The sequence below is a fragment of the Pygocentrus nattereri genome, chromosome 27 (assembly GCF_015220715.1).
Source record: "Pygocentrus nattereri isolate fPygNat1 chromosome 27, fPygNat1.pri, whole genome shotgun sequence".
NCBI lineage: Eukaryota > Metazoa > Chordata > Actinopteri > Characiformes > Serrasalmidae > Pygocentrus > Pygocentrus nattereri.
The window spans coordinates 12,529,488-12,552,174 of record NC_051237.1 but is presented as its reverse complement, the minus strand read 5'-3'; the positions used below and the strand labels follow the sequence as shown (position 1 = coordinate 12,552,174).

The following is a 22,687-nucleotide window of genomic DNA, read 5'->3' as shown; positions in this document are numbered from 1 at the left end:
TATAAGCTCACTCATAACAGTGTAACTTGACTGTCTATCTAATTGATTTATTCAGATATTTTGGGGGGGGGTTGTAATGCATGCCATAGATATTTCTTTGGACCTCATGTTGAAAGATGACAGTAACAGACTTCAAATGCTTATGCAACATCCAGAATCAACTCTACTAATACTCTAATACATGAACTAGTGACAGTGATGACTAACTCTAGAAACAATCGAGATGCCAATTGTCCAAGTACTTTTGGTCTGCTAAAATGGGTGATTTGTAATGTGAAGAGAATTTGAGCCTACATTCTGCACAAACTCACATTCTCTGTCCAGTGACAAATTCTATCACTGTTCACATTCTGAGCATTAAGTAGCGTTTATGGCTTATCAGTTAAAGTCAATGTGAATCAGAAATCATAACTTATTTTCCTTCCACACCGTGACATACTTCCAAAGGAAACGTTATCAGTGGGGGTCTCAGAGCTGGCTGAGGATTACACTGGACGATGGGTGAGGGTTGTGGGAGGAGGGAAGAGAAACACGGCATTATTACTGGTCGGTATTATTCTTCAGTGCCTGCTGGTGCCCAGTGATGTAATCAAACCTCAGAGGAAATTTGAAAGGCAGGCATAAGTTACTACCGTTTGATTAAAGAGTATCTTAAAAAGAATTGTGTCTTTTAAATGACATGAGTTAACAATACATGAATTATCAAGGCAAAAAAGCATTGTAAGAGGATGTGGTATGCTTGAAAGAGCTTAAATAGTTCTTAAATAGTTTCTTACCCTTATGACAGCCTCACACTTGTCTTAGAGTTTATGACCGGACAGGGTACACCTCTTGAATGGGAACTTCTAATGAGTGTGAAAGAAAATAACTGTTCAATTTCAGCTAATCTGTAAAATTTAACGTGATATTGATAGTTTACATAGTTTACAACCTAAGCTATATGAGAATATAGTCTATAGTCTATATGAACACTTTTGTAAAGAAACGTAGGGAGCCCTGCTGGCTCCTGTACAGGACATCCTGTATAAATAGAAATGATGTGATTAAATAGGACAAAGGGACCACATAGTTTAGTCATGGCCATGACTTAGTAAACCGCGGGAATGAGACCCTCATGCGATGAGATAATGAGATTATTAATAAAATTCAAGAAACTGTTGGAGAACTTGAATATTTTTTTAACAAAACATGAAGATAAGAACGCTCTCATGAATTTCTTGCTTAATACGTTTTTTCTCATGAAAGCTGATGCACAAGGTTTTGTTTCAGCGTTTGGGGTCAACATAAAACAACATAAATGCGTAAAATAGACTTGGATAGACTAGAACTTGACTCTGTACAGGTAAAACAAAGACACCAAAAGATTCGTTTCTGCACGTTTTCAGCAGGCAGGGTTAATTCACTCCCTTTGGTGTTGTGGCGCCGCGTTCCTGCCTGGGAAATGAAGTTCCTAAAAGCTTCCTTGGAGAAGCGCGGCTTCAGTTGTGGTTACGGAGGTGTGACAACTACAAGACCCACAATGCTCTGAGATAAAGCTCCACGCTTTGAGCAGCGCGCTCAGCTTGACAGGGGCTGCCCGTCTGCAGCAAGTGTTAAACGAGCAGGGCGGTCAGGGAGAGGGGAGGCGAGCCCAGCGATACCCGGCCCTGGAGAGCTATGCGTGACTCCGTGGAGTAGCAGAATGGCTGTCGAAGGTGAGACCTGGCTGGGTAAGAATTTCAATTCGAGCAGGCTAACGTGCAGACGTGCGGCTGCAGACCGCAGCGACGACAAATGAAATGTAGGGGCAGTGGGGCGCTGATGTGGTGGTGAGCAGAGTTCATGATTGGCTGGTGCTGCACATCTTCGCCCTGCTGCGCGCGTAGCATGCTGTATGAAGTGGAGATGGTCCTGGCCGAGGCGGCTGAGAGACACAGACCGATGCGCATACTTTACGGATCCGCGATTTCAGATCATTCGGCTCATGCGCTGTTGTCATCCGCCCACTGATGCCCAGGAGCTGCAGGACCGACTGCACAGAGGATCTCGGAAAGACGAGAAAATCTAGAGTGGAGGAAGGAAAACTGCCAGTGTCGCTGCTTTTCTGTGCATCTGTCAGGAAGTTTAGCTCCCTCTTATTGAGAGGAACGTCTGTCAGTTTCATTCCGATAATCGAATCACAGAGAAAAGGCGGTAAGAACGAGATAAAAACCAAAGCTCAGTTTGATCGATCTAACCGTCTATCGCGCGTGAACGACTGTGCCATGCTCGCGGACGGCCAGTCGCGTGATTGAACGGTTGGCTTCGGTTCGGTTCGGTTCGGCGGAACAGGTGCTTTCTTTCTCCGCTCCGCTCTCACGATGCTCGGCCAGTCTCCTCATCTTATCGGGGGCATCCTGTGGATTCAAAACCCCATGCGAGGTACGTTTACTTCACTTCCACTCAGGTCCGATCTGCTGTGCTGTTGTCAGTCCCGGGCGCTCGTGAGCTGGTTAGCTTCGCCCTGAAGTTAGTGACGGGTAGGAAGCGCCTCAGAGGAGCGAGCCGGGGGTCTGCGTGCTGAGCGGTCTCTGTAGTGATTTAAGGAAGTTTGCCTGGACTTCTGCCATGGTCCAGGTCTCGTTCGCCTGGTTGTTTAATTGGAATGTGATGAATCTGTTCCCTCAGCTGGAATAACGACAGCCTCTCCCTACACATTAAGCGCTAGGCAGCTCAGCAGGTTCGGGAAGACGGTGAACTTGACCGCGTGGGCTTGTTCTACAACAGGGGTCCTCATCCTGCTTAAGCTTGAAGGCCCACAGGACCACCTACCTCAGTTTCTTTGCTAAAAGTGTAGTTTTTCTGGAAATGTTTCAGCACTGGTGTTTGGCTGTCTCCCCCTGCAGTGTGTGACGTGTGTCCGTGTACTGAACATTGGTGTGAGAGGACAACTGAAAGGTCAGGGAGGTTGTATTTAGTTTCTAGAGGCAAACAGCAGAAACAAATGGGCAACGCTGCCTTTGTGCAGTGTTACTGCAGGGCTTGTATTAATGCCGTGTTAATGTTGTTATGATTGAGTCACTTATATTTTTTACTGGTTTTTATAAAGTGCCATCATAGGCCCGCTGCTGACCCATGGTCCCCCCCACCCCCAGTATAGGACTGAGTACCACCAAGGGGTGCTTTGTGGCCAGTGGGTGTGGGATTCTCTTTTAAAACACAGTGAAAAAAGCTTAATGAGGCTTAAGACAGTAGAATGAAGAACATCTTCGTTTACATATCTTACTGGTCCACACGTCTCCTGCTAAACGGAAAACTGCATTTCAAAGGAAAGGCTGGAATATTTATAGTAAGCTTTTTTTCCTCTCCACTGAAACCCATCAAAGTGGAATTACCACCAATATAAAATAAATCTGCCTAATTCAGTGCTTGAGATGCAAAGGCATTCAGAGTGATTTAGTGGTGCATAGTAAAGAAACTCACCAGTCTGGATTTCTTTACATGGTGCTTAAAGGAATCAGGGTCATTTTGTCTACAGCGCATGGTCATAATAAAATAGTGGTAAAACTTTTTTTTTTTTTTTTTTGGAGAACTGTTTTGCTTTACAACATCCTGCATGTTCCTCTCTGCAGTGACTAGATCTTAAAACCAAAACTTTAACATGAAACTATTGAGATCTCAATAGTCTCAGGCACCAAGTAGCAGACTTTAAGCCATTTTATGTATTTATGTGAAGTGGGTTTTTAAAATCCAGGTTAAAAACATCTGTCTTTTCATGCGCTTGCACTCTATTGTTGCTTGAACTTTAATAACGCTTAATAAGCCCTTTGTCTTTAATTTCCTTTCATGTATTTATTTTGCTTTTATGTACTTTGTATGCCTGTTTAATAAAAAATAAAATTAAGTTTTTATTTTTTAAGCTACTTTATGAAATCGTGCTTTATATTTTTTATGTTTTTATTGACTTTCCCTCTTGATGTTCTTTTTGCTTTTATTTATGTAAATTATAGGTAATAAATACTTCAGACGTCTGGTTCCTATCACCGCTAGTGTGAACGATTTTGACTCAGTACAGTTGAGATTATTTTTGGAAAATCGGTGGAATTTTGATCTAGGAACACCGCAGTTCTCTCACATATTATTGGTCAAAGGCACCGGCTATTTCCAAAATGTGTATTACAAACGTGGTATGGCATTTTACATTACGCCTTTTCCCTAGAATTTCAATGTTCATATTTATGACCAGTAAGATAAGAGAGAAATTTGACATTCCTGTTTAGCTTGGTGGACAGGTCAAAGCATGACTCCCAAGGTATCAAAGACTAACTGCTAAATGAGTGTAGGTCACCCATGAACTTATTTTTGGCTTATATATTGAAAAAAAAGGCATTTTCGTCATTGTTTCATCACTTTGTTTAACATGGATCAGACAAGACAAGGTCGTGTGGCCCAGTTGCAGGACCTACATTTCAGTCTTGTAGCTTAAAACCCTGCCCTATATCCTGTGGGCCCAAGGTGCTTCAACAGGTCCGTTGAGAAATGTACACCCACAGAGGTTGGCTACAGATGTCTAATTACATCCACCAAAGGTAGGCAGGTCGCCCAGTAAGTTTTCAGCCTCGGGGAATTTAGTAATGATTTCCTCTCTTTAAAATCACTTCATCCCTGGGGACACCATGCCTGCCTTTGCCCTGAGTGTTCTTGCATAAGCACTCTGGTTCTTTTTTAATGGAAAGTAGGTGGAACTGCATGATTCTGCAACGCAGCTGGCACCTATTCTGGCCACAATACTGATATTTTCCATGGTAATCCACCACAGTATGGAGATAGACAAAGACCATCTTTTGGAAATGTGCTGTTATTAACTTATAGCTAGCACCTTGTGAAACATGTACATTGTTATTGCGTGGTCACACAGGACCACGGTTCTTTATGTTTTGATGTTTTTTCTATTCTTCTAAACGTCTAATCAGTCAGTTAACAAGCACTTCCTTTGTTGGAACTGGTGTGTTAGAGCAGAGAAAACACTAGAACCTGCAGGGTGGGGTTACTGTAGAACCGGCATTAAGCACCACTTTTCCACAGCCCATTATAACAATTCTAGAGGTGCATATACAGATTCACAGCTTTCCTTTAGTGGTGTACAGATGCAGCTCCATCCGTCTCCACACTTTTCTTTTATTCTCTTACATCTGCAATGCTTATTCTTGCGAGACCTCATTAAGCAGTTTTTTTTGCTATTTGAAGTTTTGAAAGTGCAGTTTTGTACATATGATGTTTTTTCACACATCTATTCCCACACTCTGTAGAGCTGTAGAGCAATGCTGTAGAGCATTAATGTCTAAATAGCTGGCAACACAAGTGAGTTCACCTCACAGTGAACATGTCCAAATTGTGGTCAAAGTGTCAATATTTTGTGTGACCGCCATTATTATCCAGCACTGCCTTGACCCGCTTAGGCATGGAATTCACCAGAGCTGCACAGGTGGATACTGGAATCCTCTTCCACTCCTCCATGATGACTTCATGGAGCTGGTGGATGTTAGACAAGACTCCGCTTGAGGATGCCCCACAGGTGCTCAATTGGGTTTAGGTCTGGAGACATACTTTGCCAGTCCATCATCTTTACCTCCAGTAAGGTGGTTGTCCTCTTGGAGATGTGTTTGCGGTCGCAGTTTCCGAAGGGAGGGGATCATCCACTGCTTCAGAATGCCACAGTACATGTTGGAATTCATGTTTCTTTCAATAAACCGCAGTTTCCCAGTGCCGGCAGCACCACCACACATGCTGGACACCATCTGAACCAAACAAGTTTATCTTGGTCTTGTCAGACCACAAGACATGATTACAGTAATCCATATTCTTGGACTGCTTGTCTTCAGCAAACTGTTTGCGGGCTTTCTTGTGAGTCAGCTTGAGAAGAGGCTTCCTTCTGGGATGACGGCCATGCAGACCGAGTTGATGCATTGTGCGGCGTATGGTCTGAGCACTGACAGGCAGTCCTCCCACTTCTTCAACCTCTGCAGCAATGCTGGCAGCACTCATGCATCTATTTTTTGAAGCCAACCTCTGGATATGACGCTGAGCACGTCAACTCAACTTCTTTGATCGACCCTAGCGAGGCTGTTCAATGTTCCACTATTCTGAGTGGATCCTGTCCTGGAAAACCGCTGTATAACCTTGGCCACTGTGCTATAGCTCAGAGTGTTAACAAACTTCTTATAGCATAGGCCATCTTTGTGAAGAGAAACAGTTCTATTTCTCACATCCTCAGAGGGTTCTTAGCCATGAGGTGCCATGTTGAAGATCCAGTGGCCAGTATGAGCGAATTGTACCCAAAAGCCATGCTCCTCATTCACACTTGGTACCTTGGAACTCTAATGAGTCACATGACACCAGGGAGGGATAACGACACTTTTGGGCAGAATTTGGACATGTTCACTGTGAGGTGGACTCACTTGTGTTGCCAGCTATTTAGATATTAATGGGTGTGTGTGTGTTATTTTCAGACGACAGTAAAGCTGTACTGCTATACAAGCTGTAGATTGACTACTTTAAGTTATATCTAAGTTTTATTTCTATAGTGTTTTCCCATGAAAAGATATAATTAGATATTTGCAGAAATGTGAGGTGCGTACTCACTTTTGTGAGATACTGTATATGGTATTAGTTCTTTGTCATATCAGGGTAGAAAACCTGGAAATTTACAGGCTAGAAAAAGTGTAAAGTTGGGTGATTAAGCCACCAAGATTGCACACGTTTAGTAGCATTTTACAGGCATCAAATACTCATTTGTGTTTCTAAATGAGTACTTGAATACTCATGCATAATCTTTAAGAATAAGTAAACATACAATCATGTGAGGTTTTTTTAATCAAAATATTTGAATTTTTTGGTGTGTACAAATTGTTCTACATGTATGTATCCCTTTTTAAAATGGACATCCCAAATGCCATTAGACAGATGTGCTGTCACCTTGCATCAGATAAGGAGACAAGTCTAACTGGATTTTTGCTAGATAGCAATGATGATACAGCAGTTCATGGCCTACTTTACAGACTGCAACATGTACTTAAGCAGGGGTGCAACTACATACTTTCTGAGGTGGATGCAAACATATTATCGGCGCCCCGCCCCTTAACTTAAAGTGACTGAAAAAAATTAAAATTAATAAAATAATTCAGAATAAACTGATAAGTGGACAGGCTAAAATGTAGCGCAATAAAATAGAGATTAATAATTAGAATAATAAAATATAAGCACAAAGAAAGAGGGTTAAACACCAAGTTTATATAAAAAAGTAAATTATGGAAATAAAATAAACAGTAAAACAGAAGACAGAATAAATAAAAGGAAGAAATAAATGAAATAAAAAGGTAAAAGGCGAAAAGTATGGAATAAAATAAATAAAAAGGTAAAACAAAAAATTAAATAAATAAAAGGACAAAATAAATAAAAATGTAAAGGAAAACTCAACTAAAACAGTTACAGGCTGAATGTGTCTGAATGTGGCTAGAAACTAAGAGTTTAAGATGATTTAGTGACACCAGCGAGCTGAGCTTTAGACCAGGCTGCCACGGTTAGCATATTAACTAGAATGTTGACTAGCTAGGTTAGCTAGCTAAACAGGCTACTATAAAGAGCTATGGCTTGACTAATGTCACTCGTTTTGAAGTTAAACCGAGAAAATAACCAGTACAGGGTTAATCAAGTCGTAGCTGGAGAACCAAGTTTAGCTTTAACGTTAGCTTGCTGCCTCACTGCTATCATTCATCTGGCTGGCTGGGTAATATTAATATGGCTAGCCTTAGCTAGCACAGTAACATACATCTTAAACTGAAAAGGCGATCTCTTCTGATTGTGTGAATCTATTCACGGTGAAGTACGGGATCTTTGGGGAAACTATGGAAGGTTTGACCTCTATTAGATTCCTTTATTTTTGAATAAGTGCGTTTGGGAACGCAGCAGTGAGGCAGCTTTGCTAGAACCCAGTGGTCCAACGCTACTTTCGTACCCTACAGTCTCGTTTTGGTAGACAAAGGTGATGTAGGTGAATAAAGCGTATAAACTGACCAACCTGCTGTCTTTCAACCACTTTGAGAAGCTTTTCTTCATCCCTACATCATCTTTTTCTCTTTCCCTCTTCCGTTTTCTGTTTTGTGCCCCGGAGAGCTTTTTTTCTGCCCCTCCATCCTGAACACCCTGCAGGTGCTTGTGCCACGACGGGGGAAAAACAAACAAACAAAAAAAAAAAACACACGCCTTGACGCGTTCCCTATGGGGCGCATTCTCAAGCGCCTGTGTTTGGGAGCAAATGACAGGAGGGTAGGGGACGGAGTGGATGGGCGCCTGATTAGTGCTGTGCTGTTTTTTGATGTGTATTATCATACTTGAACAAACAGCTCTTACAGAAAATGCAGACTAGAAATAATTTTCCGGCATCGTTTTGGCGCCCCTCTAGTGCAGCGCCCATATGCGACGCATACGCTGCATACCCCCTTTTTGCGCCACTGTACTTAAGTCTCCAGTACATTTCATTCCTGTGCTGGCACTGTGACTCCCAAAGAACTCATGAACTGTACAGAATATGTTCTTTAAATATGTTTCATGTTGTAGACCACTTTTGGGTAGCATACTTTTCAGATGAAGCTGACAGTTCAAAGTTGTTCACTAAATAGAAAACACCACCACCACGTTACTCGGTGTCTAAATACTTTTGGAGCTCATGCTTCCTCTCCTGTGTTACAGCTGCTTTAAGTGAGGAACTTGGTCAAGAGCTCTGTGCCTTTTGGCTGTACTAATGGTTTTTCTTCCATACAGTTTTAATTCCCCTGTTTGCATTTGACCACTAACAGTTTTCAGTATCAGAAAAAGAAGAGAGCATATGCTTTAACAGACAATAACACAGAAGCCTGACAACTACATATGATCCATTCTCAGTATTTGTGTCCACTCTTTAGTGTAGCTTTCATTTTTGTCACTTTCTCTTTCCCCAGGGATATTTTTCCACACCTCCAAAGTCTTAGAACTTTGTTGCTTTCTTTGTTTCTTATATTCCAAATAATCCCAAACACATTGGACTTACACTTAGGGGGGTCAGTGGTCTATAGTGAGCCTGTGATGACACCTTATAATAGAAATTGGTGGAAAAAATAATTGATGTAACACTGAAAAAGAAATATAAAATGTCTTTAGACAATAAACAATGTTAATACAAGCCCTGCAATAAAAGTGCCAAAGGCAGTTTCATCAGTTTTTTTGGAGTTTGCCTCTAGAAGCAAAAACTCTCTCCGTCCAGTTGTCCACTCACACCAGTATTTTATGATAACTGATGTTTGTCACATTTTCAGCGGTGGGCACCTGAACTTTACTGTGTTGAAAAATTTCTAAAAATGTAATTTTTAAGTTTTTCTGTGGCCTTTCCTGCTTTCTAGTGATAAATGGGGGCTAATAAATAAACATTTGAGAACCCCTGTTCTAGTGCAAATCTTCTTTTTGTCACTAATGGATTCTCTCCTGTCTCTCGAATCTGTTGAGCGTCAAGTACCGTTTATCTGATGGTGACAGTTTGGTAGTCTACCAGGGTTTCGCATGGTTGCTGGAAGTCCCATTTTCTGTATATCTTTCAATCATTTTTTTAAACTCATAATTTAGAAGCTCCTGTTTTTTCCAATTATTTTACTTGGCTTTTCCCTTCCTTAAGTGAATTATCTTTACATTTTTCTTATCTTAGAAAAATCTCTTTTAAAAGTGGACAAATAACATACGACTAGATTTGAAATCATACTTCTTGTGTTGGAGGATTTAGTTTAATTTTCTGTAAAATGACTGTTTTGACCAGAAATTGAGTAAGGGTGGTGTATCATTTTTGCACAGTACTGTAGAAGCTCCAGTGTACAATGTGAATAGTCAGTTGTTCATCATCACAGCATCAACTTGACTGACAAGTCAGATTTCTTTTCAGTTTGACTCGCAAGGTTTAGTGCGTAAGAATCATCTCCTCAAGCCAAGTACATCACGCTAACTATATGAGATCAGTAATAAATTGGGGGATGTTTCTATTTATATTTCTGCCAGCTCTATTTATACTGTGGTGCCCTCACGCTGATGGCTGGGCAAAGCATTGGGCTCTAATTTTGTATCTGATTAGCATTCATTTGAATGCAGTGCAGGGAGCTGTTGTGCTGTTAAATTTACAGAGGTAGCAGTGATGAATCATCGCAGGGTGTCATGTGTCGAAGTAATGAAGAGAAGGGCTTAAATGGATGTCTTATTTATTTTCTTGAATGAAGAGACTGAGGTAGAGAAAATGGAGAATATTTTTGCCTCACTTATAAAGTGTCAAAAAGTCTCGTTTCCATGGCTAAACATAGATAATACAGCTTGGTCTGTGGCTCATTTTCTACTACATTTACTTTATGATGGTAGATGTGCAACGGATGACTGAATGGTCCGTTGTTTTAGGTAGAGCAGAGTGTGAAAACTTGACAGAATGCTGTTTCAGAAATTAAGCACTGTAAAATTTTATGTTGAAATTAAATGAGGTGGCATTACTCAATAAGGGGAAACAACATGCTGCATACGGTGTCTGTGCACTGCTGGCAGTGACCTTATAAAACCAGGGATCTAGATTTTTCGGAACTTTTTTCACGACCATCACAAAATATTTTGTCATCTGTTCCAAAGAGAAAACTTGGGATCCAAATTACGGCTTTGCTAACAACAAGAATGTTCATGCTACCATATTTTGTATTCCTGAAACCTACAAATGTCAGCAATACAGAGTATACATGCTTAGCCCACATGTACACAGACACCACTGTGTAGTATAGTATGTAAAATTATGATGTGTTTGCATTCCCACTCATATACACTGATCAGACATAATATTATGACCACTTCCTTGTTTCTACACTCATTGTCCATTTTATCAGCTCCACTTACTGAATAGCTGCACTCTGTAGTTACTCAATAAGGGCTGTACAGACTGTAGTCCATCTGTTTCTCTGATGCTTTTTTAGCCCCCTTTCACCCTGTTCTTCAATGGTCAGGACCCACATGGACCCTCACAGAGCAGGTACTATTTGGGTGGTGGATCATTCTCAGCAAGGAGGTGGTCATAATGTTATGCCTGATTGGTGCACGCACTGTTGAGCTCAGAAAGAAACTTCAAATTCCATACTACCAATTTAATTTACCATTTGATGCACTAGTACTGACATTTCTTTTACACATAGATTTCGATGCTTTAGAGCAGCTTTACTTAAATTAGAATGTATTTCCAGAACAGCATATTTACACTTAATGTAATTATGCAGTAATTGTCCATCATAATTAAAACATAATGTATCATATAAGCATGTTCACTCTCTAATAATGCTTTTAATTTGGATTATCAAAGAGGACATCAACTTAGAATGATGGCAGAATTCAAAATTCCTCTGTGCGATTACATATTCTCACCTACCGTGTTCGTTCTGTGTTAAAATGCCTTTGAAAATGTATTTGACCAGATTTTTTTCATTTTCATGATTTTCCCAGCCTGTCAATCATCCCAACCTATCAGCATCAGAGTGAGGCTAACAGTACCATAAAAGCCATAAAGGGCTTTATCTGAAAAAATGGCAGTAAAAGAGTTCATAGCTACTCTTATGTTAGTAGATGAGGTGAAGAGGAGAAATATAATGTCTTTGTACATGACCCCATGAGAGAGTGTTTAGCAGAATGATTGAACAATGCTTAGCAAATGCGAATGAGATCAAGGATCCGTGCGGGAGGTAGTAAATGAGAGAGAAGCTGTGGGAGAGATGCCGCTACTGGGTGCAACTCTGTCATTGCGGGAAAAAAATACTGCCTTACATAGCAATATTTTTGCATTCCCCCACAAACATTTTGTGCTCCCCTGCAATAGATCACTTGCAAATCTGTGCACTCCCTTGCAAAATGTTTGTGTTCCTTTGCAATAATGAGAGATGGCAGCTAGGGCTGGGCGATATATCGATTTAAAAAAGAATCGATATATTTTCGTACACGATATAAGATGAGGCAATATTGTTTATATCGGTAAAGTCTATATCGCGTTACTAGCATACTTGTGGATCCACCAGTTCATCGTTTTCTTCTCCTGATTCGGCTCTGCACAACTTCATGCTGCCCCGCCTCTCTCACGCAGCTCATCCCTCCCCCACACCCTGTCCTGTCATGCATATTGCAACAGCATGGAGACAGATAAAGACAGGAAAGGAGCTAGTGAAGAGGAGCTGGTTAGTAAAAAGAAAAATAACGGCTCAATTATTTGGACATGGTTTGGTTTCAAAGTGTCAGATGCGCAGCAGAGTAATGTAATCTGCAGAGAACGCCGAAAACAAGTGCCGACAAAAAGTTCGAGCACTACTCATCTTTTCCACCATTTGCAACATCACCATAAAGTGCAGTATGAAGAGTGTGTGAAAATGTGAAGACCGTGAAGCTTTCTCAGCCTCCTGCCCGAAAACAAACTACGTTACTAAACTCAGATACCCGTGCTGTGCCTTATGAGAGAAAAAGTGAGAGGTGGGGTGACATTACTAAAGCAGTGGTCTGTCATATAGCTAAAGACATGGTTCCCATCTCAACCGTGGAACAAAAGGGCTTTATACAATTGCTAAAAACCTTTGACCAAAGATACCAGTTACCTAGTCGGAATTATTTTACGAGAGAAATATTGCCAAAAATGTATACTGAAGTTAGAGAGAGTCTCAGCGCCTGACTCGCCAAAGTGTCTCACTTCGCACTGACCACTGATATGTGGTCCAGCAGGACCTGCGAGCCATACGTACGTGTGACTGTGCATTTCGTGGAAGACTGGGAATTGAAAAGTGCCTGTCTCCAGACCAGCTACTTTCCCCAGGACCACACCGGGGAGCATATAGCTGAAGCCCTGCAGGATGCCCTCACAAGCTGGAAGCTCAATCTGACGGGACTGGTTGCTATAACTACTGACAACAGGGCTAATGTCGTCAAGGCGGTGCAACTAAACAGTTGGATGAGGATGCAGTGTTTTGGGCACAGACTTCATCTGGCCATTGGTGAGTGCAATATTCAATCAACTGAATTTAAATTAAAAAATATGCTAGGATGGATGGATGCTGTTAAGTAAAACGCTTATAGAATCATTTACAGAGCTAAATATGTCTCCTGATCACAAGGTAATTAATTAAATTAATTAATTAAAGTGGCAGCTGGCTTATAAATCTACCACTTATGAAACCGAAACTTAGTTAGATAAACTGTCGGCCTTATTTGAGTGTGAATGTACTTGTATTAGGCTGATAGTGACATATAATGAGGACACCATCTGAGAAAATACATGCATTTTAAATACATGAGTGTTTGTGATTGAAAAGATCTAAAAATATCCATTTCACTCATTTGCTGGTGATTTTACAGAAATATTTTAACTAAAACCATTTTTAGACAATAAACAAATACATTTTCAAATGTAATTGAGTTTTAGACATCTCTACTGAACGGATGAACATTAATTTACCTCAGTATAAAAATTAATGTGAGTTTATTTTGTGTGTTGAAGGACATGGTATGGATGCCCCATTTCTCTGTGCAAGAAAGTTGTGAGCACCTTCTCCTACAGCTGGAGGAAGAGAAGAGAACTAGCTGAAGTGCAAATGCAGCTGGGTCTTCCAAGTCACCAGCTCATCACAGAGACAACCACTCGCTGGGGATCAAGGCTGCTAATGATAGAGAGGGTTCTGGAGCAGGAAAGAGCACTTTCTAAAGTCCTGTCTGCTGACATGAAAACCCGGCCTCTGGTCCTTACCTGGCAGAACATAGAGGTCCTGGAGGCAGTTCAGAAAGCTCTTAAACCCCTTCAAGATGTCACTGATGCTCTTTCAGGAGAAGAATATGTGACCCTGTCATATGTCAGACCTGTGCTACACCTGTTTAATACTAGTCCCCTGGCACCTGGAGAAGAGGACAGTGAGCTGTGTAAATCCATCAAGACCTGCATTGTGAATTACCTCAACAATAAATATGCAGACCCATCCACCAGTGACTTCTTGGACATCGCTTCATTTGTGGATCCACGGTTCAGGGCCAAATACATCCAGAGTGAGAAAATGGATTCACTAAAACATAAAGTTGTTTTGGAGGCAGAGTCTCTGCTCAGCTATCAGAGCAGATGTTTGTCTGAGCTGCCTGGCCCAGCTGTGCCTGAGTCTGTAGACTGAAAAGAAGCAGCAGTGGCACACACAGCTAAAAAGAAGAGATCACTTGCAAGCTTCTTCCAGCAGAGCACCACCACGAGCACCACTTTCACACAAAGGGAGGCAATAGAAAATGAATTTTCTAGCTACCTGTTGTCTGTCTGTTTGGAGAGTGATGCTGATCCTCTCAAATGGTGGAAGGAACATGAAGTTGCCTATCCAGCACTGAGCTGCCTGGCAAAGAATACCTTTGTGTGCCAGCCACCAGCTCCCCTTCTGAAAGGATTTTCAGTTGCAGTGGAAACATTGTAACCTGCCTCAGGGCATCCTTGAAGCCTCATACTGTTGACAGACTAGTTTTCCTTGCACAACATTTGTAAGCTGTACAGTAGTTGGCCTGGACTGTTGTTGTCTTCTCATTATACCGTTATTGTTATTTAAGATTTGCACAAAAGATGCACTGACTGAAGGATGGAATTCACTCAGTCTCAGTACACAGAAGGAAGCACTTTGTTGAAGTCTAATTCACTGGAATCTGAATTTTGAAAGAATAAGTTAGCCTTTGACATTTTGTGTTCTGTAACTTTTCTGTTTACATTTTAATAGCACAGCCGTGTGCATTTTGTTATGGAAGAAAAGAGCTTTAATTTACAAACCGCATTCCAAAAAAGTTGGGACACTAAACAAATTGTGAATAAAAATGGAATGCAATGATGTGGAGATGGCAAATGTCAATATTTTATTCGTAATAGAACATAGATGAAAGATCAAAAGTTTAATCTGAGTAAATGTAACATTTTAAAGGAAAAATATGTTGAATCAAAATTTCACAGTTTCAACAAATCCCAAAAAAGTTGGGACAAGTAGCAATAAGTGGCTGGAAAAAGGAAATTGAGCATATAACGAACAGCTGGAAGACCAATTAACACTAATTAGCTCAATTGACAAAATGATTGGGTATAAAAAGAGCTTCTCAGAGTGTCAGTGTCTCTCAGAAGCCAAGATGGTAAGAGGATCACCAATTCCACCATTGTTGCGCAGAAAGATAGTGCAGCAATACCAGAATGGTGTTACCCAGCGTAAAATAGCAAAGACTTTTAAGTTATCATCATCAACCGTGCATAACATCATCACAAGATTCAGAGAATCTGGAACAATCGCTGTGCGTAAGGGTCAAGGCCGCAAAACTCTACTGGATGCTTGTGATCTCCGGGCCCTTAAACATCACTGCACCTCAAACAGGAATGCCACTGTCAAGGAAATAACAGAATGGGCTCAGGAATACTTCCAGAAAGCATTGTCAGTGAACACAATCCACCGTGCCATCCACCATTGCCAGCTGAAACTCTACAGTGCAAAGAGGAAGCCATTTCTAAGCAAGCTCCACGAGCTCAGACGTTTGCACTGGGCCAGGGGTCATTTAAAATGGAGTGTGGCAAAATGGAAGACTGTGCTGTGGTCATATGAGTCACGATTTGAAGTTCTTTATGGAACACTGGGACGCCATGTCATCCGGACCAGAGAGGACAAGGATAACCCAAGTTGTTATCAACGCTCCATTCAGAATCCTGCATCACTGATGGTATGGGGTTGCATGAGTGCTTGTGGCATGGGCAGCTTGCATGTCTGGAAAGGCACCATTAATGCAGAGAACTATGTTCAGGTTCTAGAACAACATATGCTCCCAACTAGACGTCATCTCTTTCAGGAAAGACCCTGCATTTTTCAACAAGATAAAGCCAGACCACATTCTGCAGCAATCACAACATCATGGCTACGTAGGAGAAGGATCCGGGTACTGAAATGGCCAGCCTGCAGTCCAGATCTTTCACCTATAGAGAACATTTGGCGCATCATAAAGAGGAAGGTGTGACAAAGAAGGCCCAAGACGATTGAACAATTAGCGGCCTGTATTAGACTTGAATGGGAGAGCATTCCTATTTCTAAACTTGAGAAACTGGTCTCCTCTGTCCCCAGACGTCTGTTGAGTGTTGTAAGAAGGGGGGATTTGTTGACGCCATGAAATTTTGAAACAACATATTTTTCCCTTAAATTGATACATTCTCTCAGTTTAAAGTTTTGATCTGTGATTTGTGTTTTATTCTGAATAAAATATTGACATTTGCCATCTCCACATCATTGCATTCAGTTTTTATTCACAATTTGTTTAGTGTCCCAACTTTTTTGGAATCCGGTTTGTATTTAAGGAGCATTATTATTTAATATTTGCCAGTAGTTTTATTTTTAAGCAACTGCTCTTTTACACTTACAGCTAAATGTTAATAAAAGTGCCTGTGTGAAATTTGGAACTCAGAAGAACCTTTTTGTTTATACCTTTTGCGAAGAAAAAATATCGAGATATATATCGTATATTACCATTCAGCTAAAAAATATTGAGATATCATTTTTGCTCCATATCGCCCAGCCCTAATGGCAGCCCTATAAATGCTTGGACACTATGAGACGTTTTTGGCTAATTGCTGAACTCATCAAGCGCTCGACTGTAGTCTGTGATTCCACAGAATCTGTAAATAACAAACAAAGTGAGAAAATGTCTCTTAAATGCCTAGTGCAAGCTTCAGTTGTCCATGTTTAGGGTAGAGCATGCTAAAATGTGAACGGACACAATCATTAGTTTGGTGCTAATATTACATACAAATTCCCATTGATAGGCTGGTGGAAATTATGTTAGCCATCGAAATTTCATGAAATATGCCAGTGCCGCAGTGAGTTAAAATGTTTTCTGGATTGAGCATTGCTGTATTTAGGGTGGCCGTGGGCAACTGCATTTTATGACTGTATTTTGCAGATACTCAGTGTTGAGGTTTTGCATGTAACTTAATTGCTCCTAAGTGTCTCCAGAAAGAAGACCTGGCTCAATGTTTAGGTCTCAATTGCAAAATAAGCTGATGAAGATATGATGACAATAGTCATGCAAAACACCTGAAACAAAACAACAAAAAACCAAAAATGATAAACATCAAAAGTGTGATATTTGCCCATTAAAACACCAAGATTAGAACATTGAACAACTATCTTAAAATAAAGCTAAAGACTTTCCTGCGTCACACCTTTGTCTCTTTATCGGTCTTAAGTGTGGAACACTGACTTTACAGTGTCCTAGTCTAACATCAATGAACTCAGACAATAGAACACAGAGTTGCTGAGAATTTGCCTCATCCATGAGGCCCTTCTATACAAAAATCAATAGTCCCTCTTGCAATTACGGCAGGCAAGCTGTTGTTACTTATGTTGTCTACAAATTGTTCTTTAAGTAGTAAGGTGATAGCAGTGAGCAGAGGAGCTGTCAGTGATGGAGAACTGAACTCCTATACCTAGTGCTGTGTCTGCAGAACCCACTCTCCTCCATTAACAGCTGCATGTTCTCTTTTCCTGAAGGTTCTGCAATGTAAATGGTAGAATGCTTTTATGTACAAGAAGGTCTTAACATTTCCCTCTTGAAGTCTCAAGAGAACATGTAGCATCTGAAACATTTTTTTGTAATAGTAGCCAGAAATCCTTAAAATAGGCTTGCTAGGCCTTGGAAAAGCTCTCAAAGTTCTGACGTCTGCTGAAATATTTATAGCTGCCCTTGTGCTCTACATCTACCTTAGGCTGTGATGCTATTTATATTGATTTCTATTTGCCCTAACTGTTTTGGAAGTACAAAATAACTGTAGCATTCAGCCTCAGAAGTGTACTCATTGGAGGGTGGATGTCAGGGTTATTTTTAGAGCGTTTGTGTCTGTTTGAAAAGTGGGTCGGGTGTTCTTATTTAACAAAGGGGGAGAGATCATTTGGAGCAGAACACATTGGTGCCTGAGCCTGGCATAAGCTGAACAGGCAGCGAATGAAAGGCCTCTAAGCCTGGTCAACCTTTCCTGCTCTTAACTTTCGGTTAAGAACGCTTCAAAATGAAATGCAGGCAGCCAGATCTCACCTTAGTCCAGTGGTTTCCATGATCTGAGTTGAATATAGACTGACCTGTAGTGCATTTAGAACCAGTTGAGACATGATGTGAGTAGACCTGCACTTACATGCACAAGAACCGTCATCTTTACCCAATGCTGAAGCAAAGATGACCTACTTTAGTGGACTGAGACAATCCCCTCAACTTTGTTGCTGGCATGAGAAGGGTAGGGTGAGGGCGAGCCAGGCTTTGGCCCACATAAGGGACAATTAGCTCACTCTTTCACTCTTTCTTTCTTGGTCTTCAAAGAGCTCAATTAGAACTTTAGCAAGCGTGTAACAAGGCGCCCACAGAAGAGTCCCCCTGCTGACAGCAAAGCTGTTCTGTGGGGTTTGGTTTAAAAAGCACCATTGAACTCATCCTCACACATGGCAGAAGAAACTGTTTTTGAGAACATATGGTTTCTGAGAGACTTGTTACTGTTTGATCTCAGCAGCTGACTGGAATGCAGCGTGCATGAGTCTGTAATTGGTGAATTACATTTTAAAAATTGGGTGGAATTAGGGTGAATCTGATGGGTCTGATGAATGGAGGGGGTTTTATCTAAAATGCTAATTTATCCCATATTCATGAGTTTGCTTATTCAATCAAGGCCACGATTGTTTGGTGAGTACGCAATGAATGTGAATACATTCATTAGCTAGCGTAGCTAACTGGCCCAGTGCATTAGTAGTATAATATTCTCCCTTTGGTCTCTCTAAAGAATGCTGTTTTGGTCAGTGTGTAGGTCATTGCTCCCAGCTACAGTCGGTGTGGCAAGGATAGCTGTAAGGAGGCTGTGAACACAGTTGATCCCTCACACTGCCAACTTGGACCTTACATACACTCATAACTTTTTCAACCCACTCAAACCGCAACCAGGTCTTTTCCACCCACTCAAACTGCATTCAGGTCTTCATTATGGTTGTGCAGACAGTGTGGTTTGGGACACAGATTGACTTTTGAGGAATAAAAATGAACAAACCTGCACAACTGAATGGCATGAGAATGCTGTGGTTTAGACAACAGGTGTTGTGCCTAATTCTGCCTCTCCCACAAAATCTGACACCTCCTTTGCGTACACACACATCATGCAGCAGGAATTGTAAATAGAATCTGTAGCTTTCATATCTTTGTGTGACGTGCATGCGCGCAAAGGGTACTCTGATTTTGGCAGTTATCCACAATGGTTACATGCTGCATTCAGCTTCACTGTGATTTGTGAGATTTGTTCATTTTTATAGCTCATAGTAAGCGTTGCACTGACTGTCTGCATGACAACTTGAGCTAGTAGAGAGAAGTTTAGGGGGTGTATTTACAGAAAAGATTCGCTCCAGTTTTAAACTAAAGCAGCAAAATTTGGAAGCTAGATATGTCTTAGCTGACTACATCTTGGGTAAGTGGAAGATGTATAAATTTTCACTAAACATTTCTAGGCCTGTCCAGCAGGAGATGAGGTCAGTCCTCACTTTTGGCTGTAGTTGTCCATTCTATTGAGAAATTCTTTCTCAAGAAACCTGCTGGATTTGTGTGCCATTTGTTGGTTATAACTAGGTTCAGCTCCCTGTTGTTCTCAGGTGAGAGAGCTGATGGTGACTCCGCTTGACCTTGCATGTATAGGCTTTGTTTCTGGGTCATAAACAAACCGCTGTGCTCCACTTGCAGAAACTTACAGCCTAACCCAGCTTCACTTCTGATTATGTACTTGTCACAAGTTCAGGCAGACCCCCCAAACCCCTGCCAAGCGCACTAGAGCGCTACAAATGCTAAGCAAAGTGTGGTCAGGCTGTCTGTTCCGCTGACTGCATTAGGGAGGCTAATTCTATTAGACCTATCTCTGTCCTGCCACCATTAGGGAGGGATCGATGGAGTGTTCATTCAGCGCCTTCTCACCTTCTCGTCCTCGTTAGCCTGTGTGAATGAGGCGGAGGGAGGGGTGTGCTCAGTGATGCGTTGCTCATCTTTCCCCTCACACTCTCTCTCTCTCCTCTCTTCACTGCGCATGCCTGAGAGGCGAGGGTGAAGAACATTCTGAGCTATTTTTAGAAGATGATGTAAAAAAAGCATCCTGCCCAGCAGCTTCACCCCTTGCGCCCTGATCACTCCTTTCCAGACCACAGCACTCAACCCCCAGCTGAACTTTCCCTATAGAGAGAGTCTTGCTGCCTTCGTCTGATACCCCCACTCCATGCCTGGATTGTTCTGTGTTTCTTTTTCCTCCATTGTGTGTCACTCAGACACCCCCCCTTCTTTCCTCATGCTCTCCTTGATTTACTGCATTCTTATCATTCTTCCTCTTATTTCAATCTCTCTCTCACATCATTTCCTTCTTGCTTTTTCAGTTTAATTCAGTTGAATTCATTAAGCTTTACTGCCATTGGTCTACTTATTTACAGTATTGCCAAATGAGTCTCAACCTCAAGACGATCTCTCTCCATAGGTGTTTCCAGACTAGTTGTACTGGGACACCCTCAACATTGTAGGGGGTACAGATCAACCTCTCTGCTTCTCAGTTGTACAGATGAGGTTTCTTCAAGGGTTCTTTAGTAAAGACAGCCCTCTGAGCTCCTGGATAGAGCGCTCAGGGGGCTGGGTCCTCCGTTTGAGCTCCTGGACAGAGTGCTCAGGGGGCTGGGTCCTCAGTTCGAGCTCCTGAACAGAGTGGTCAGGGGCCTGGGGCCTCTGTTCGAGCTCCTGAACAGAGTGCTCAGGGGGCTGGGGCCTCTGTTCGAGCTCCTGGACAGAGTGCTCAGGGGGCTGGGGCCTCTGTTCGAGCTCCTGGACAGAGTGCTCAGGGGGCTGGGTCCTCAGTTCGAGCTCCTGAACAGAGTGCTCAGGGGCCTGGGCCTCTTCGAGCTCCTGGAACATGCTCTCAGGGGCCTGGGTGCTCTGTTCGAGCTCCTGGACAGAGCTCTCAGGGGGCTGGGTGCTCTGTTCATGTTCCTGGACAGAGCTCTCAGGGGGCTGGGTGCTCTGTTCGAGCTCCTGGACAGAGCTGTCAGGGGGCTGGGTCCTCTGTTCGAGCTCCTGGACAGAGCTCTCAGGGGGCTGGGTGCTCTGTTTGTGTTCCTGGACAGAGCTCTCAGGGGGCTGGGTGCTCTGTTTGTGTTCCTGGACAGAACACTCAGAGTGCTGGGTTCACCCGGACTTTGTTTATTTTTGGCTGTAGATATGTTATAGTTCAGCATTCCAAGTGTACTTTGGCTAATTTCTTGGTGGGATAAGCAAAGTTATCAGCGTGGAAGTCCTTCAGGTTGGTTTCTGAAGGGCAGAATGTGGATGTTTTAAAAATTTTCCAGGCCTTAGTGGAATCGAATAATAGAGTTGATTTAATTTTTTTAGCAGTGTACTCGTATGTCTGGTTTTGAGTGGTGTGCTGTTCAAAGTGTTGTATCTGTTAATGATACGGGTCTGATAGTATTTCACTGATAATTCTTTTTCTTTGTGTTCTCATTATTATTTGTTTGAGCTTTTTTTTACTCTAACATGTAAAATCTTTAATCAGTAATGCTTTAATAAAGGGGTTTAAAAGTCTCGGTTTATATCACTCTCTTTATCTCTCTAAGCTTAATTAGCATGATTATATTTAGACTGCGTGTAATCTGCATCATTGAAATGACAAGAACTCTCTCTCTCTCTCTCTCTCTCTCTCTCTCTCTCTCTCTCTCTCTCTCCCCACCACCTTTCCTTTCTCAGTATTGCTCAGCCATACTCAGCTAGATGAATAATTTATTCTTCTGTAGAGTGAGTGAACATTAGTAGGAGGGTGAGCTTTTCTGCTTCACACAGAGAGAGAGAGAGAGAGAGAGAGAGAGAAAAACAGAGAGAGGGAGGGAGGCAGTGAGGGACAGAGAGAAGATAAGCGCTTTGTTCCATGCATGCTAAGTTGCCTTTGTTTAAAGGCTTTCTCTCTGTGGAGCCGCTCGCTCTCGCTAGTGTGGAGCGGATATATGAAGGCCAGGGAATATTCCCAGCGTTCATAGCAACAGGCCGAGGCAAATGCAGCTCGGGTGATTTGTTCTGATAGAGCTGCTGTCCCAGAGCCGCTGGCACACAGCGGTCATTTCTGCTTACATTCACTGGCCATCTTACATAATGCTTTTGGTTGCTTTGAGGATGAGAGGTGGGCAGCACTGAGGCGGAACGTCAGTGAGAGATGCACGTCTTCCAGCAGGAGTGCTTTTACAGAGTTATTTGATCGTTTTGGTGTCTGACTGATGAATTATACACGAGAACATCAAAAAAGCTGGAGTTCTGCACGGCTGAAAGCAGTTATTTGAATTCGCTGTGCAGAGTGGCTGTCGGACATGTGATATCAGAATTTAGGGTTTCAGTGTTTAAAGAAAACTCAGTCTCTCGGTCAGACTGTGGGACATATGTCCAGCATGTTCATCACAAGCAAACTGTTCACCACAGCACAGCCAGCTTATATACCCCCCTCACTTCCTCTCTGTCTTTCTCTCATTCTCTCTCTCTCTTTCTCGCTCTCGCTCTCGCACTCTCTTTCTCGCTCTCGCTCTCTCTCTCTCTCTCTTTCTCGCTCTCTTTCTCGCTCTCGCTCTCTCTCTCTCTCTCT

At 42.0% G+C, this 22,687-nt stretch overlaps 1 protein-coding gene across 3 annotated transcripts in view; it reads left to right on the top strand.

Annotated features, from left to right (window-relative positions):
- The first annotated feature begins 1,544 nt into the window (after positions 1-1,544).
- Positions 1,545-22,687, top strand: part of samd12 (sterile alpha motif domain containing 12) — a 127,695-nt gene continuing 106,552 nt past the window's right edge. The window contains exon 1 of one of the 3 annotated variants that reach the window (XM_017703105.2): positions 1,545-1,694. In XM_017703105.2, coding sequence (XP_017558594.1) covers positions 1,682-1,694 — 13 coding nt within the window. In that variant the 5' untranslated portion in view covers positions 1,545-1,681. Of the gene's footprint in view, positions 1,710-1,847; positions 2,401-22,687 lie in introns of those variants that run through there. The other 2 variants (XM_017703104.2, XM_017703103.2) reach the window with 2 other exon arrangements.